At 42.7% G+C, this 19,614-nt stretch overlaps 1 protein-coding gene across 1 annotated transcript in view; it reads right to left on the bottom strand.

Annotated features, from left to right (window-relative positions):
- The window catches only part of MRPS5 (mitochondrial ribosomal protein S5), a 61,328-nt gene extending 43,176 nt beyond the window's left edge, over nucleotides 1–18,152 (bottom strand). The window contains exons 1-2 of the mRNA XM_069954687.1: nucleotides 18,036–18,152; nucleotides 4,413–4,547 (exon numbers count right to left, since the gene is read on the bottom strand). Coding sequence (XP_069810788.1) covers nucleotides 4,413–4,547; nucleotides 18,036–18,084 — 184 coding nt within the window. The 5' untranslated portion in view covers nucleotides 18,085–18,152. The remainder of the gene's footprint in view (nucleotides 1–4,412; nucleotides 4,548–18,035) is intronic.
- Between the last annotated feature and the right edge of the window lie 1,462 nt (nucleotides 18,153–19,614).

Genomic DNA, 19,614 nt, shown 5'->3' with positions numbered 1-19,614 from the left:
CAGGAAAGAGAAGGGAAGCCATGTAGGGGAGCAGGAATGATATACAGAGCTATGCTGGGGAACATGAAAGGGGGGGGGGGGGGGTACGATAGTGGGAACCAGTAATTCAACAAATGATCAAATTCACGTCTTTGGATACCTTTATCAATATCAGTAATTATATGTTTCCTATACATAATCTGACTCCATTACATACAGTACTACAGTCTGTATACCTTTTTTTTACCTCCATAAAGACCAATCTACTGTGTACATTGGAGTTTTCCCTGTATATATAATCTAGCGGAAATCTGTGTTCACTACTGCATATACCTGATGTAGCCACTAAGGGGCAGCCATGCACCATATCACAGGAACCTGAATATTAGGACTCGCATATTCTCCGTTATTGTGCACTCAAAAAGGGAGTGGGGAAAAAAAAAAAAAAAAAAAGACATTAAATAAAAGTAATCTATCATACAGGTTGATGTAGTAATCATAGAAAAAGCTGAATAACAGGAAGGAAGGGAGATTATTGGGTCTCTGCTTTGCATTTATAAGAATAAAAATGTCACTGCATGGTTCACCAGGGAAATGAAACAGAAGCCACATAGGGATTTTTTTTTTCCAAGGATCTCCATCTTTTACTCAAACACGCAGATAGTCACTGTGGCTTATCAGTTTCCCTATCAGTGACTGTTACTATGCAACTTGTTATAGTGAGTAATGGGAATGTAATAAGTCACGTTACATTTAGAAGATTGTCTACAGGACGATGGGTGTTATATTGCAGCTTTAATGGGCAAAGAAAAGGCCATAAGCATTGCAAAGAAGTAAAGTGATAGCATGGTAAGAAAAGGTAATTGTGCCGCCCCATACTGTATAGTCAAATACCACGACTATGCGATAGATAGGAAGGACAATGAAACATTTGTCTTTACAAAAGGTTAGGTAAGATTTGCAAAGTGTTCACATTTAAAAAGCCTCCATTGCTGATTTATGTCACGTTTCCTGCCCATTTGTTCTACATCCCTTTCCTATAACCTGCGGGAAGGGGAAGAAAAATAAAATCAAAATGCATTTTAACAGCAAGGCAATGAATCTGTCACCTACCGAGCAGTCAGTCACAGGGAAGACAGGCTTACTTCTGATGTGGGGTATTACTTGCTGACCGAGTGGAACGGGTTGGCGGAGGTACAAGAGCAGAGTAATTGCAAAATCATTGAAAAAAAAAAAAAAAACAGGACACCCTCTATAGTACAGAGATATAAAGGATTGCAGGAATTATTTCCTAACAACTACTCTTGACCTAGTGACCGCATGTAACAACCAACTGGGAGTTCGTGAGCCCCTCTATACGAGAAGAAAAATCAGTCCGCAGATAGGGAGTGACACCTGCACACATCCCTGTCTACAGAGCGGGAATAGAACATAAAAGCACAGTTTTTCTGTAAGTCGGGAATAAATTTGCACATCTACAAGATAAGTGATGTTCTTGTGACCGCTCTTTTCTGAAGCAAAGGCTAGAATATACCTTAAATTATTTCTGGGAACGTAAAGATCACATACAGACCAGTATATGGAGAATTTAACAGTAGATTTACGTGCCACTAGGATTTTAAGGGAAACAAGCAGTTTGCTCTAACACTATTATATTATAGAAGAGGAGTGGCTGGGTAAATTTTTATAAAGTACTGTATATGTATATTCAGTAAAACCGGTACTTCATACTTCATGTAAATCTCAGCTAATCTGAGGCTTAGGAGTCTAGTGGGTGCTTCTACTCCGTGATTGACAGTTATCTCTTCATTCATACAAGGAATTCTGTCAAAGACCGCCCACTGGACTCCCAAGTCCAGAATGATGAGATGTACATGAATAAAACAGTCTAATTTTTTTTTTTAACATAAATCTATATATGAATCTGCTCCTCCTGCTCTATAACTTGCAATACCACTGGCAGCGAGTGGGGAACAAGGAACAAGCAAGCGCCGACAGCTCTGTGTAATAGAGGCTTAAAGGGAATGGGAAGGGAGAGATTAGGATACAGGAGGCAGAACTGTGTACATACAAAAGCTGCACAGCACTGAAGCACTGACCCGCTTGCTTACATGAAGAAAGCAAAGTATAACCATGTAACAGTAAGACAGTGGTATTCAGTATCAATGGAAATCTAGTTGTTCACTGCTGTTCGAAGACAGCATGGCGAGCATTGGGATGTCATTACAGTCTCTCTAACCACATTAAGGTCTCCTTCCCACCAGCTGAGAGGATTCTACTAATGGGAATCTGAAAAGTTATATCCATGTTCTGCAGGTGTGTGTAAAAGGAGCATTTACAATATGCTACAGAGACAAGATGAAAATAAGGATGTGGCTAGTTTGGTTTTGAAAACAAAGGCATTGTCCATCAAAGCAGAGATAAAATGACGTTAAAGCGACTCTGTACCCACAATCTGCACCCTCCTAACCACGTGTACCTTCCGATAGCTGCTTTTAATCCAAGATCTGTCCGCATGACGTACCGGTACGTCATGCGTCCGCAAGAGGTGTTCAGAGCGGCGCCGCGCGGCGACCCCGCTCTGAACTGCCGCGATCCCGTGTGCCGCGATTCAGTAATCGGATGCAGCTGTCAAAGTTGACAGCTGTATCCGAATACTGTATGCAGCACTTCCTTGGTGTCTAGTGGGGTGGATCGCTCCTCCGGGACGTTGTCCCGGAGGAGGGATCCACACATCCTACTCCTGCCGGGGTCTTCGCCAAAATGGAGCTGATCCCGACTCGGCATTATTAGTTATTAGTAAAAAGCCCCCTCCCCTAATAAAAATTTTAATCACCCCCCTTTCCCCATGTTTTAAATAAACAAACATGTTTGGTGTCGCCGCGTGCGTAATCGCCCGAACTATTAATTAATCACATTCCTGATCTCGCACGGTAAACGGCGTAAGCGGAAAAAAATCCCAAAGTGCAAAATTGCACATTATTGGTCGCATCAAATCCAGAAAAAATATAATAAAAAGCGATCAAAAAGTCGTATATGCGCAATCAAGGTACCGATAGAAAGAACACATCATGGTGCAAAAAATTACACCTCACACAGCCCCACAGATCAAAGCGTTATAAATGTGGGAATGGAGCAATTTTAAGGAACATATATTTGTTAACAATGGTTTGAATTTTTAACAGGCCGACTCGTAATATAAAAGTTATACATGTTATATATCGTTGTAATCGTAACGACTTGAGGAACATGCATAACAAGTCAGTTTTACCACCGGGCAAATGGCGTAAAAACAAATACCGCCCAAATAAAAGAAATCCGTTTTTTGTTCCATTTCACCACACATTGAATTTTTTCCTGGTTTTGCAGTGTACTTTATGCAAAAATTCAGCCTGTCATTGCAAAGTACAATTAGTGACGCAAAAAAATAAGGGTTCATGTGGGTTTCTAGGTGGAAAAATGCAAGTGCTATGGTCTTTTAAACACAAGGCGGAAAAAACGAAAACGCAAAAACGAAAATTGGCTCCGTCCTTAAGAGGTTAAACCTGCAGCCCTGTGTCAAATTGGCATGGCCTAGAGTGTGTGTGCCCTAGTCCTGCACCGCCCCCATGTCCCTCCTCATCATTAGGAATGCCCCATGGCAGTATTTTTTCTATTCATCAATTGTGTGAACACTGCACATGTGCTGGATCGTTAAGGCACCTGTGCAGTGTTCACACAGGTGATAAATAGGAAAAATACTTCCCACGGCATTCCTAATGATGGAGGGCAGGAGGAGGGATGGAGAGGCGGCGCAAGGCTTAGGCACAGACACTCTAAGCCACACCAATTTGACACAGGGCTGCAAGTTTAAAAGTTGTTTTTTTTAGGACAATAACTGCATCACCTGCCAAACGGACCCCAGGACAGATCTTGGATGAAAAGCAGCTATCCGAAGGTACAAGCTGTTTGGGGGGTCAGATTGTGGGTACAGAGTCGATTTAAATTGATAGCGCCAACAAACTGATGATGAAAAGATAGATAAGTGTAAATTTTTGGGCCAACTCCCACCTCACCTCCGGTTGCTGAAATGGAGTTCCCTGTACCCCTGCCCCCAAGTAGTACATGTTGTGCTCAATAGTCACAGAAACTACCTGTCCCCTTTCAGTAAATAATCACAGCAACCGCCCAGCCAGCAGTCATAACAACCGGGGTGGTCTCTAGTAGTTACTGAGGCCCCTTCCTTTGCAAACATTTTTCAACAACCCCCCCCCCTCCTTAGCCACTTAAATAACAAAATACGACCACATGTCCTGCTGTTAGTGGGTGCTGTAGATGGATTCCCCAGTGCTCCCACTAATTATGGCAAGCAACCCCCTGCCCCTTAAAAAGGCACTCCAGTAGTCACAGGAAGCTATCCCAGCAGCCCACGGTAAAGAAACTGGACAACTCACATTTGCTGAAGAAGCTGGACGTTCTTGCTTGCTGAATGAAGACACTGGAAACTGTGCGTCGGTAACACGGCTCTTGAATAAGTGCAAATTTGTGGAATTGGTAGCTGCTCCTCACTTCCGGTACAGGGATCCCACCTGTGGATAATATGTGATATTTATTCAGGCCTTCTCTCACACAATGATCCATTTATACCAGTATGTAAACAAAATCTTACAAATAAAGACAATGAAACGGTGACAGAAAAGATAACTAAATTGGCTTGTGTTTGTCGATCCATAGCCAGAATAAGGACACTTTACACAGCAATTTTGGGCATGACCGTAGAATGTCTGTTAGCTATGCTTGGATAATGCTGCATTACAGCTAAGCACAGTAAATGGGGTTACATTGCGACCCACACATGGCTGCAACCCGACAGTCACAGCAAATCCATTATGGCTGCATAGCCCTAGCCTTATAACTACGTGTAAGACATGCTCCATTGTTTACCGCTCCCACTCATAAAACTGATAAAAGAAATAAGGGGCAACATTTAAGTACAAGTCAAATGTTGATAAATGTTGTTAAAATACAAACATACTACAGAACACGCATTACTTTCTAACCTTGTTAACATTCAATTGGTTATTATGATGTGGGGGCAGATGAAATCAGACTACAGAGTGTATGCTTGTAGTCTGTTACTGTGGAAACAAACTGCCATGTTTAGGAGCTGTAGACATAAAAGGATTTGCTTTCCCTTTTTGTCCTAGATCCTAAATCCTTAGTTGTGAAGACAAATCTTTTAAATAATAATTATTGTGAATTATAGTCAAAGATTTTTCTTTGAAAATTTAAAAAGAAATTAAAAATGTATGCCCATCAATTTAATTAAATTCCGCATCTGAGACTTTTTTTTTTTTTTAAACAAACCTCTTATTTTTTAATTGGGAGACTAGAAAGCTAAGAAGAGCGGCAAATAACCAATTTAAGAGATTTAGAAATCACACAAGAGGCTACAAAGGTTAATAAGATTTGCATATATTTTTTCCGTGTTTAAAGAACACTAAGGACGTACACTAACAGCTATCACAATTAAAAGTTCATTACAACACTGCCCTTAATTACTCCACATAGTCTGCTTTACGGATACAGATGAAGCAGTATAAATAAAATATATTTTTTAAAAATTCCACATTTTTATTTTTCAAGTTTTTTTATGGAAAAAGAAAAGTCATCCAAAAAGTCTTCCCATTTGTGTTTTTGGACGTGCCAGATTTTTATTTCACAAAATGCAATCACAAAATACACAATTGTCAACATACCCAAGGAAATGGGTTGTTTCTATTTTTCTAGGTTTTTTTCCATCAAGTGTTTATTGTAAAAAAAAAAAAAAGTAAACCCAACGTACCTACTGTACATCAACGGGGGACCTAACCTAATGAACTATGACAAATCATGATGGATCTGTCATGGATAAAACATGAAACCTTTTTGACATGCTCTAGTGTCACTTCTCTAGCACACAAGTGAATATACTCATCTCCACTAGAGTGTGACCATTACATCTGTCACTGGATAGATCCTTGAAGTGTCACTGGAGCAGAGAAAAACAAACAAAATGGTGGAGCCAGAAGCCAAGGCAGTGGTTGCCAGAGGGAACTTGCCATAGGAATGGGCTGTGGTGAGTAACACTGATGACTTTTTGATAGAGCATGTTGCTAAATTAATTTGGATAGTGTCTGTAAGCCACAAACTCCCATCTCCTTTATAAATGGCTCATGTATATAAATAAGTAAAGGAGAAGTTTGGCCATTTTCAAAAAAAGGGCAGCCAGCAGGGGGCAATGTAAAAGAGAGTCCTAACTTACCTCTCCCTGTGCCCGCGGTGAGCAGCGGGACCGGCCTAGGGATCCCCACTGTAAATTATTTTCCCCCCGAGTTGTGATGACGTCAAGACTCGGGGGAAAATACATGTCCCGGCTGATGGACAGCCCGCTCAGCCAATCAGTGACTGGAGTGGCGTCTCGTCCCAGTCATTGCATGGCTGAGCGGCCAGTGTATCAGGTTGGACATGACGTGTCAGCTCTGAAGACCTAAGAACCCAGCGGGGGTCCCGAAGCAGCGATCCAAGGATGAAGAGGCACAGGGAGAGATGAGTTAAAGTGACTCTGTACCCACAATCTGTCCCCCCCAAACCACTTGTATCTTCAGATAGCTGCTTTTAATCCAAGACCTGTCCTGGGGTCCGTTCGGCAGGGGATGCAGTTATTCTCCTAAAAACAACTTTTAATCTGGCAGCGCTGTGTCTAACGCCGGGGGATTCTGTATACGCTCCAGCTCTTATCAATATATTTTAACAAAGTTTGTTTTTTTGGAACAAATTCAATAAAAATATATATATTTTTTTTCATATCTTGGTCCTGCATTTACTATGGTCAGAGGGTTTCCTTGGTTTGGGTTTCCCCCCACTTCTATGTTTTCTTTTGTAGGTTTTGTTTAAGGACTTAATGCATATACAGACCTTATATATTTGAGCCTACCATATAGGAGTCTTTATTTTTTATGTGTGATTTAAAAAGGTTCACCAATATATAATATACACTCACCGGCCACTTTATTAGGTACACCTGTCCAACTGCACGTTACCACTTAATTTCTAATCAGCCAATCACATGGCGGCAACTCAGTGCATTTAGGCATGTAGACATGGTCAAGACAATCTCCTGCAGTTCAAACCGAGCATCAGTATGGGGAAGAAAGGTGATTTGAGTGCCTTTGAACGTGGCATGGTTGTTGGTGCCAGAAGGGCTGGTCTGAGTATTTCAGAAACTGCTGATCTACTGGGATTTTCACGCACAACCATCTCTAGGGTTTACAGAGAATGGTCCGAAAAAGAAAAAACATCCAGTGAGCGGCAGTTCTGTGGGCGGAAATGCCTTGTTGATGCCAGAGGTCAGAGGAGAATGGGCAGACTGGTTCGAGCTGATAGAAAGGCAACAGTGACTCAAATAGCCAACCGTTACAACCAAGGTAGGCAGAAGAGCATCTCTGAACGCACAGTACCTCCAACTTTGAGGCAGATGGGCTACAGCAGCAGAAGAGCACACCGGGTGCCACTCCTTTCAGCTAAGAACAGGAAACTGAGGCTACAATTTGCACAAGCTCATCGAAATTGGACAGTAGAAAATTGGAAAAACGTTGCCTGGTCTGATGAATCTTGATTTCTGCTGCGACATTCGGATGGTAGGGTCAGAATTTGGCGTCAACAACATGAAAGCATGGATCCATCCTGCCTTGTATCAACGGTTCAGGCTGGTGGTGGTGGTGTCATGGTGTGGGGAATATTTTCTTGGCACTCTTTGGGCCCCTTGGTACCAATTGAGCATCGTTGCAACGCCACAGCCTACCTGAGTATTGTTGCTGACCATGTCCATCCCTTTATGACCACAATGTACCCAACATCTGATGGCTACTTTCAGCAGGATAATGCGCCATGTCATAAAGCTAGAATCATCTCAGACTGGTTTCTTGAACATGACAATGAGTTCACTGTACTCCAATGGCCTCCACAGTCACCAGATCTCAATCCAATAGAGCATCTTTGGGATGTGGTGGAACGGGAGATTCGCATCATGGATGTGCAGCCGACAAATCTGCGGCAACTGTGTGATGCCATCATGTCAATATGGACCAAAATCTCTGAGGAACGCTTCCAGCACCTTGTTGTATCTATGCCACGAAGAATTGAGGCAGTTCTGAAGGCAAAAGGGGGTCCAACCCGTTACTAGCATGGTGTACCTAATAAAGTGGCCGGTGAGTGTATATAAACATTCAGAAACAGCAGAATACGTGATATTATAAGTTACTGTACAGTAATGGAGAGGATGGGAAACACAAGGGCTGACAGAGACTGCACGGAGCATGAAGGAATGAGGAGGGCAGATGTGAGCACAGTATAGCAGCACTCTGTCCGGGGAGAGAGGGGTTACAGCTATAAAGAGATTACCTCCACAGTCCTGTCCCCTGATGTAAGCCGCAGCCTGAAGTGGATCTGCAATGATTGGAAGGTGAGGGAGACTTCCTGGGTCAGAGCACAGTGCTGTAGACCCCGCTATGCAGGCCAAGCCCCTCCCCCCACCCAGAACAGGGAGCTCTTAAACCAAAGCAATGCTCTTAAACAAAGTCACAATTTTGAAAAACTGAGCTCTTAAACCAAGTTACTCCTAAACCAAGGTACCACTATATATATATATATATATATATATATATATATATATATATATATATATATATATAAATAATATGGAAGTCAATAAAAAACAGATTCAAAGGAATGAACCCAAATGCATTCTTTTTTCATCCATTTTTTTCCCATTACACATATCCGTTAAAAGGACAGCAAAAGTGCAGTGTGAACCCAACCTAAGGAGAAATTGTGTATTGTGTAGTTGTATTTTTTTGGGAGAGGGGCGCTGGGATTTTTTTTGTATTTCATATAAAAAAAGAAAATTTTTCAAAACTTGTTTTAAACTTTTTATTAGTGAGACAAAGGGACTTTGAAATGCAGTCTTTATATAATACAACGTACTACTAGTATAGTGCGGTTAATTATCCTGTCAACATAACATTGATAGGGGACCTAACCGGCCTTTCTGGAGGAAAAACCATGTAGGTAGTCATATATGGCATACATGGGAGGCAGTTATTTGGCCCCCTAATGCTATAGAAAATAATCTGCAACCCGGAGATTGCGTCACCCTGGTGCTGATGGGTGCAGAGTCCTAAAACCACCTAAAGCCACAATCACAATTTGACCACAGCATCTAAGAGGTTAAACTAGAAGGATCAAAGTTTTCTTTGCTCTTGATAGTTAGAGCAGGGGCCCTATTCTTATGCAACCTGCAAGTTCCCATGATATTCTGCACAAGAGTCCAGTGCCAGGCTACTTTGGCCCTAACGATAAACATATTGTGGTCATTAAAGCGACTCTGTACCCACAATCTGACCCCCCCCCAAACCGCTTGTACCTTCGGATAGCTGCTTTTAATCCAAGATCTGTCCTGTGGTCCGTTTGGCAGGTGATGCAGTTATTGTGCTAAAAAACAACTTTTAAACTGGCAGCCCCGTGCCCTATGGGAGTGGCCTAGATTGTGTGTGCATTAGGCTGGCACAACCTATCTGTCCCTCCTCCCTGCCCTCCCCATCATTAGGAATGCTCCAGGCAGATTGCCTCCTATTCCCCACCTGTGGCAGCCCGGCACATGGGGTGGATTGTTAACACACCTGTGCAAATGTTCAGCATGGAGAAAATGTTCCAGTGGCATTCCTAATGATGAAGAGGGTGGGGAGGAGGGACGGAGGGGTGGAGCAAAGTTAGGGCACAGATACTCCCGTAGGGCACGGGGTTGTAAGTTTAAAAGTAGTTTTTTGGACAATAACTGCATCACCTGCCGAACGGACCAAAGGACAGATCTTGGATTAAAAGCAGCTATCCGAAGGTACAAGTGGTTTTGGGGGGGGTCAGAGTCGCCTTAAGAGGTTACATAGAAGTAAATTACACTTTCTGACACTAGTTAATTAAAAAAAAAAAACCTCCAGGGTACCCCTTTAATAGAATAATTATAAAATATTAAAGAGAATATTTTTAGACTAGGGCTACACTGTGACTATATGCTAGAAACATGCTGGTTTGCACAAAGTGTCAACAGATTCTGGCTTTTATAGATTACAAATAAAGAGTTTTTTAAAAAAAAAAAATCTTTAAGCACTGGGCATTGCATTTGTCACACATCTCCAATTCCACAGCCCTGCGTGTTTTATAGTATAGGAAAAACGTTGCTGCTTAAATCTATCCGGACCCAAGGCTTTATATAATTCACTTCTAGAAAAGTGCGGTTTATTTGTTTACCTGTGTGACACAAATCACCTGTCCCCCGGTATAACAGCGAGCACTGATCGGATAACACAACCTACAGACACATCCCTTGCCTTGTGCTCAATATGACAAATGACTGCATCCCTTTAAACCCAGAGGAACTTATTTTAATGTTCCCGATCTCCGGCAGCTGCGTCTCTAGTTGTGCTTGTAAACTGCAAACTCAAACACTTTTTTGCAGCCTCATAAATAGAGAACATGGCTCTTCCACCTTTTTAGTAGTGCTTACAAGTACATCTGCTGAAGTGGTGCTTTCAAAGACACGTCTGGTGCACAAGGTCAGCGAGCTGAACATAAAATGAGGACGCGCAGGCACTAAATAGGTAATCAGTGCTCTTAGCCATCCCCAGCAACTTCAGAGCCGCACAAACAAGGATGAAAGAGACTTCAGACCTGATCTCTAAAGATAACATTGATGCTGAGTGCGGGCAAAACGTCCAAGTTGTATTTAATGCTCCGCAGCCTAGAAAGTGCTGGGAATACACTTCACGGATACTAATGCAACAGAAAAATTACAGTCTGGGATCACTGTAAAACTCATTAGTGTAATTAAAGGGGTTTTCCCAAAATGGAAATTGGGCCAAGGGGAATAAATGCCAGAAAAATCACTCATCTGATAAATCTTTCAGCATCCCAGCACCAGCGTCCTGACTCCATAATACTTCTCTCTAATCTGCAGCTGCAGGACCCTCCCTCTCACTGTAGCAGGCTTAAAGCATACCTGGACTTTAAAACCAGCCTGACTTTATTACATCAACCCATCAGAGAGATAAGAGTATTTTAGTGTTACCATGGATGCTACTAAGCCCCTAAAGGCCCTATTACACAGGCCGATCTGGAGAAGCAAGCGAGTGCCAACCTGTCAGATCAGCGCTTGCTTCTTGTTCCCTGCTCGCGATGCTGTGACACAGAGCAACGGCCAGCAGACCTTCAATATCGTTGTATTTTTTTCTCAACAAGTTAAAAGACGAGGATCAGCCGACATCGTGCAAGTTGGCTGACCTTCGCCTTTTAACAGGAGCTATAACACCAAGCGATTATTAGTGTAACAGGGCCTTAAAGAAGTCTGGCGAAAATTTTTATTAAAGTATTGTATTGCCCCCTAAAAGTTATACAAATCCCCAATATACACTTATTACAGGAAATGCATGTAAAGTGCTTTTTTTCCCTGCACTTACTACTGCATCAAGGCTTCTCTTCCTGGATAACATGGTGATGTCACTTCCTGGATAACATGGTGATGTCACGTCCCGACTCCCAGGGCTGTGCGGGCTGTGGCTGCTGGAGAGAATGATGGCAGGGGGACACTGAGCATCCCCCTGCCATCATCCTCTCCAGCAGCCACAGCCGCACAGCTCTGGGAGTCGGGTCGTGACATCACCATTTTATCCAGGAAGTGAAGCCTTGATGCAGTAGTAAGTGCAAGGCAATATAGAAACTTTTTAGTAAGTGCAGTACAATACAAAACCTTTTGCCAGAGTTCTCCTATAAAGAGGATGTACCACCCGGTACATCCTCTTTAACCTGAACCGACGGATCTACGTTTTTCGGACCGCCGCCCGGTTCCCGTGTACGGTGCCGTTCGATCCAGTGGTACCGGCCGATGCTGAGGCACTGGAGGTCGGCCGGGCCGCTCGCAGTGGGATGGAATTCCCTGCCCTATCTGATGCGGCTCGCTTAGAATGAATGGAGCCGCGTCATACAGGGGAGGGAATTCCCTCCCACTGGGGGCGGCCCGGCCGACCTCCAGTGCTTCAGCACCAGCCGGTACCGCTGGATCGAACAGCGCCGTACACGGGAGCCGATCGATCCGTCGGTTTAGGTTAAAGAGGATGTACCAGGTGGTACATCCTCTTTAATGTCATGAACTGCGTTGTTGCTCATATCTTTACTGTTGGCACAATGGTGGGCTTGAGTTACAGAGATACCCTGGTATTATTGTACGTGTCCATTGCTCAGACAGACCCTGCTGCACCAGCAAAAAACGTCAGCTATATAACCTAGCTAGTTCCCTCACAGCATGAGTGTCAGAACAGAAGGACATCTGTCCTGATGGCATCTAGATTCTGTATCCTACTGACTCTAAAGCAAATGTAACACTTGGCTTATTAAAAAAAAAAAAAAAATTATGCAACCTGGTTAGTAATTTTATACTACCTGTTTTCACTAAGTGACGTGGTACATTCGCTTTAAGTGGCCCTGTTCCAAATCCGTCCCAAGTCACCTTCTGGCTCTCATTCTTGCTCCTCACCCTTCTGGATTTGACAACAATAGGTTCCACAAGGTATACAATCCCACAATACCAAATCATTAATTTACCGCTCAATGTCAGCATAAGTATAACATAACATTTTTTATTGCAAGAAAGAGTCCAAATGCTGCTAAATGAATTAGATTTAATTTAAACATTGACTATATCCTGTCCATGCATCTTAACAGGTCAATCACAAAAAACTGCAGGAAGGCTCAGCTACATGCAAGCCAATAATCATAAAAATGGCGGTAAACAATAATAGCCTATATGTCTGGAGGGAGACATATAGATACATATGTCTGGAGTACAGCATACACATAATGTACATCAATCTCTCCTCAAAACATCTCAAGTGCTCCTTCAATACACAGTAAACTCCAACATGGGTGAGGACGCACAGGCTGCAAGACACAAAGCCATACATATATTACCCATGTTAGTGTCTACTAAATCTCAGAGCCCCAACAAAAATGCCATTAGCCTTAGTGGTACATTCGCTTTAATCTCTACGACTGTTGGCACTTATGCATCGGTCCTATTCAACTTCTGGTCTTCAACTGAGGACAATTAACCGAGGGCTAATTATTTTATTAACTTTTGTTAATTTTATTATCTGCTCTGCAGCTTACCAGGAGACAATGTTATGCAACAATTCAGTCATTATAATGTCACTCTGTGGTTGTACACTTTTTGGTGCTGTGAGACAGGAGAGCTGACCATACAATGGGAGCACCCCCCAGGTTCTCTGCCACTGAATGTGAATGCGCAATAGAGGTACTAATGTCTCAGTGAAGACTTGTCCCGCTCTGTGAACGCTCAGGAATGGCTGTCAATCAATACCAAGCCATGTCTGAGTGTGCAAAGGACAAGGACTTCCGGCATTTGGTTTATTTTTTTTTCCGAGCAAAGACAGACTTTTTCACGTAAAAAAGATGTTGTGGGAACATAGCCTCTTAGGCTCTGTCACTAGCATGTCGCACAATTCCGCATATTACGATATATTATATGTTTATTTATTTTACCTATTTTTATAATGGGCATGGAGGTATTTTAAAGCGACTCTGTACCACCAGTCACGGCTGAGCACAGTTATGACGCGGCGGAGAGGGGGCGGCGGCAGGGATTCGGCCCTGCGTCCGAAGATGACGTTTGGCACAAGATGGCGGACGGGCTCGACACGGATCAGGTAATGTATAATGCACCACACACTTCCGGGTACACAGGCGGGGGTGGTGGGACACAGGGAAGGGGGCAAGTCACAGACATAACATACATTACAAAGTTGTAATGTGTGTTATTCTGTGAATAATTTTTTAGCGCCGCACTACCCCTTTAACAATCCAGCCCATGTGCCGGGCTGACACAGGTAGAAAATAGGAGGCAATTTGCCTGGAGCATCCCTAATGATGAAGAGGGTGGTACAAAGTTAGGGCACAGATACTCCCGTAGGGCACGGAGTTGCAATTTTAAAAGTAATGTTTTATGACAATAACTGCATCACCTGCCAAACGGACCGCAGGACAGATGTTGGATTAAAAGCAGCTATCTGTACAAGTGGTTTGGGAGGGGTCAGATTGTGGGTACAGTGTCGCTTTAAACTGGTGTGTGTGTGTGTGTGTGTGTGTGTCTGTGGGGTTATAAGTGGTTTTGCAATACGTTTTAAAAACTTTTTTTTTTTTCATTATACTTTTTTACACTTTTATTTTACAGTTGAACATATACTAATCTATGCTATAGCATAGCGTAGAATAGATCAGTACTATTGGCGATCTGTACATAAGAGTCTGCCTGAGAGGATGGCTACGGGGGTCCCCATAAATCAGTAACAGGTGCTTAACCTGTAACTGACTTCCTTAAACGCCACGATCACTATGAATCGCAACGTTTAAGGGGTTAATGACAGGCAGCTGCCCGTCGATATCCTCAGTTCCAGAGACACTGATGTGTGCAGGACTGCGTGAGCGGCCCTGCACACATCAAACCCCTCTGACTGAGGAATGTATATGTACGTTCCTTCTGCACAGGACATCGGCAGTAGGAACACACACACATTATATATATATATATATATATATATATATATATATATATCTGACGCGAAAGGGTTAATAAGTATGAAATAAATTTCTTACATTTTTTTCCCCTTGCTATGAATATAGAAATTGAAAGGAACAGCAACAATCAGCTCCAAAAACCTCCCTAAAGTCATCAGTATATAGATTCAGAATAGGCCCTATAGCATCAGTAAACACAGCGGCAGATACAGCATAAAGGCACTGTCACAGATGTTCCTTTAGATTTCAGAACTTCTGAGCCAAGCAATGTGTGAGAGGGGGGGCAAGGAGCAACAAGGAATGGAAATGCTGGGCACTTTAGGAAGCTGTCTCTGCCCTGTTGGCACTTGCTGCTTATAAGCAAAGGTAAAGGTATGAGGCACATGAAGTGGCTTTAACCCCTTCCCTCCTCAGCCACTCTTGCATTAAAACTGACACATTATCTATGTTCCTCAGGTCAGTACTATCACAATGATATGCAACTTGTACAACTTATTTTATCTAACTGCTTTAAAAGAAAAAAAATTCTGTAAAAAAAAAGTAAATGTGTTTAAAATCGCTCTATGGCCATGCTTATAATGCTTTTATCCTCTGGCCTATGGGGCAGTGTGAGGTGTCATTTTTTTGTGCGCCATTATCTGTAATTGATCTCTACCGGTAGCTTGTTTACATGTATACAACTTTTTTTTACAATTTTTCAAAACTTGATGTGACCAAAAATGTATGCGTTTACTGTGTGAGGTCAGGAATGCAGTAATTTAATAGTTTGCTGATTCCGCATATGGTGATAGCAGATATGGTTATTTATGGGATAAGGGGGTGATTTTTTTTTTAATTTATAAAACAACTTTTTATTTTCTTACAGTAATATAAAGCCCCCATAGGGAACTTGTATAAACAATGCCCTGACTGTTCATAGAGATCAATGCAGTACGTATGTAGGCATTTATATTGTTATTTAGCCGGGGGTGGAGCTGTACAGAGAGGGCTCGTGTTGTGAACCCTCTCTGTACATCCTTTAACCCCTTAAGGATCGGGCAAATTTTCATTTTTGCATTTTCGTTTTTTCCTTCTTGTGTTTAAAAGGCCATAGCACTTGCATTTTTCCACCTAGAAACCCACATGAGGGCTTATTTTTTGCGTCACTAATTGTACTTTGCAACGACAGGCTGAATTTTTGCATAAAGTACACTGCAAAACCAGGAAAAAATTCAATGTGTGGCGAAATTGAACAAAAAAAACACATTTCTTTTATTTGGGGGGTATTTGCTATTACGCTATTCGCCCTGGGGTAAAACTGACTTGTTATGCATGTTCCTCAAGTCGTTGCGATTACAACGATATATAACATGTATAACTTTTCTTTTATCTGATGGCCTGTAAAAAATTCAAACCATTGTTAACAAATATACGTTCCTTAAAATCGCTCCATTCCCAGGCTTATAGCGCTTTTATCCTTTGGTCTATGGGGCTGTGTCAGGTGTAATTTTTTGCGCCATGATGTGATCTTTCTATCGGTACCTTGATTGCACATATACGACTTTTTGATCACTTTTTAAAAAAAATTTTTGGGATTCGATGCGACCAAAAATGCGTAATTTTGCACTTTGGGATTTTTTTGCGCTTATGCCGTTTACCGTGCGAGATCAGTTATGTGATTAATAGTTTACTTTTTTTTTTTTTTTTTTTTTTATAACATGGGGAATGATTCAAACTTTTATTAGGGGAGGGGGCTTTTTATTAACAACATTTTTTTTTTTTTTTACACATATACTAAAAGCCCCCCTGGGGGACTTCTAGTATAAGCACACTGATCTCCCATTGAGCTATGCTGTATATAGTTATACAGCATATATCAATGAGATCGGCACTTGATTGCTTTCGGCTGCTGCAGCCAAAAAAAAACAAGTGCCGAGCCGGGGTCAGCGCTATTTTGGCGAAGACCCTGGCAGGTAATAGACACGGTGATCGCTCCTCCGGGAGCGATCTCCGCCACTAGACACCAGGGAATGGCTGCATACGGTAATCGGATGCAGCTGTCAACTTTGACAGCTGCCTCCGATTACCTGATTAGCGGGCACGGCGATCAGACCATGCCGGCTAATAGCCGCGTGTAGCCCAGGACCGCGGCGACCCCGCTCTGAACACCTCTTGGGGAAATATGACGTACGGGTAGGTCATATGTCCCTAAGAGGTTAAAGGAGTTGTCCAGTGAAAATCTTTTTTTTTTTTTTTTTTTTTTTTAAATCAACTGGTTTCAGAAAGTTATACATATTTGTAATTTTCTTCTATTTTAAAATCTGAAGTCTTCCAGTACTTATTAGGTGCTATATGTTTTGCAGGAAGTGGTGTATTCTTTCCAGTCTGACAAAGTGCTCCCTGATGCCACCTCTGTCCAAGACAGACCGAGCAGTAGAGGTTTTCTATGGAGATTTGCTGGTACGCTGGACAGTCCCTGTCTGGGACAAAGGCAGACGCAGAGAGCCCTGTGTCACACTGGAAAGAAAACATTTCCTGCAGGGCATACAGCAGCTGATGAGTATGGGAAGGCTTGAGACTTTTAAATAGAAGTAAGTGACGAATCTATATAACTTTCTGAAACCAGTTAATTTGAAAGAAAAAGATTTTCACTGCATAATCCCTTTAACTAGAGATGAGCGAACCGGGTTCGGGTTTGAGTCGATCCGAACCCAAACGTTCGGTATTTGATTAGCGGTGGCTGCTGAACTTGGATAGAGCTCTAACGTTGTCTGGAAAACATGGATACAGCCAATGACTATATCCATGTTTTCCACATAGCCTTAGGGCTTTATCCAACTTCAGCAGCCACCGCTAATCAAATGCCGAACGTTCAGGTTCGGATGGATTCCAGCATGCTCCAGGTTCACTCATCTCTACCTTTAACCCATGTCGCACATCTATAAGCATTGCCCCTTATATATAGCACATATACAGACATTGCCCCTTATATATAGCACATATACAGACATTGCCCCTTATATATAGCACATATACAGACAATGCTCCTCTATATAGCACATATACAGACAATGCTCCTCTATATAGCACATATACAGACAATGCTCCTCTATATAGCACATATACAGACAATGCTCCTCTATATAGCACATCTATAAGCATTGCCCCTTATATATAGCACATATACAGACAATGCTCCTCTATATAGCACATCTATAAGCATTGCCCCTTATATATAGCACATATACAGACAATGCAGATCGCAGCAATCACCTTCTTTCAAGGAAATTTTTAAAAGTAGCGAAGACTATTTCCTGTCCTGGAGAATGGTCAGTGTGACCTCTGCTCCCCCATACACAGATAGTGACACAATGACAGGAGCGCTGTATTATATGCTGTAGTATAAGGGACAGACTCACCTCTACACACAGAGCGGAGAACACCGCTGCACCACCTGAACGCCGCCATCTCCGTCCAGGCCGGGGAAATCCTGCTGTCACTGGAGACTAGAAGCTAAACCCCAGTGTGGGAAAGGACCTTTGATGATGTCACCACCACCACGTGATCAGTCACATGTGAGGAGACTGCAGGCTGTGTAGCCGATATATACATGAGAATGTCCTGGATAGACTATAGAGATGTGTGCGCTTCATGAGTACATAACATCTGTGCTGCCTGCTCTACACTGTGCACAGTACATACAGCTCTGCCCTGCGCTATAGGCCATGTGTCCTAGAGTGTGCTGAAGGACCTTTAGTGATGTCACGGTCATGTGACTAGTCCATGTGTGAGAGGAGACTAGGCTGTCAGAGGAGTTTCATGTAGTTCATGCACAATATGCTATAGACACACAGCTCTGCACAATATGCTATACACACACAGCTCTGCTCTATGGGCTATATACACACACACACAGCACAGCTCTGCACAATATGCTATACACACACAGCTCTTCTCTATGGGCTATATACACACACACAGCACAGCTCTGCACAATATGCTATACACACACAGCTCTGCTCTATGGGCTATACACACACACACACAGCTCTGCACAATATGCTATACACACACAGCTCTACACAATATGCTATACACACACAGCTCTGCTCTATGGGCTATACACACACTAACAGCTCTGCTCTATGGGCTATACACACACACACAGCTCTGCACAATATGCTATACACACACAGCTCTGCTCTATGGGCTATACACACACACACACACAGCTCTGCACAATATGCTATAGACACACAGCTCTGCACAATATGCTATACACACACAGCTCTGCTCTATGGGCTATATACACACACACACAGCACAGCTCTGCACAATATGCTATACACACACAGCTCTGCTCTATGGGCTATACACACACACACACACACACACACACACACACATACAGCTCTGCACAATATGCTATATACACACACAGCTCTGCTCTATGGGCTATACACACACACACACACACACACACACATACAGCTCTGCACAATATGCTATACACACACAGCTCTGCTCTATGGGCTATACACACACACACATACAGCTCTGCACAATATGCTTTACACACACAGCTCTACACAATAGGCTATACACACACAGCTTTGCTCTATGGGCTATACACACACACACACAGCTCTGCTCTATGGGCTATACACACAAACAGCTCTGCACAATATGCTATACACACACAGCTCTGCTCTATGGGCTATACACACACACACACACAGCTCTGCACAATATGCTATAGACACACAGCTCTGCACAATATGCTGTACACACACAGCTCTGCACAATATGCTATACACACACAGCTCTGCACAATATGCTATATACACACAGCTCTGCTCTATGGGCTATACACACACACATACAGCTCTGCACAATATGCTATACACACACAGCTCTACACAATATGCTATACACACACAGCTCTGCTCTATGGGCTATACACACACACACACACACACACAGCTCTGCTCTATGGGC

Source organism: Dendropsophus ebraccatus, chromosome 15, assembly GCF_027789765.1.
Source record: "Dendropsophus ebraccatus isolate aDenEbr1 chromosome 15, aDenEbr1.pat, whole genome shotgun sequence".
Classification (NCBI taxonomy): domain Eukaryota; kingdom Metazoa; phylum Chordata; class Amphibia; order Anura; family Hylidae; genus Dendropsophus; species Dendropsophus ebraccatus.
Note: the sequence above shows the minus strand (reverse complement) of the source record. Positions and strands in the feature narration are given on the sequence as shown.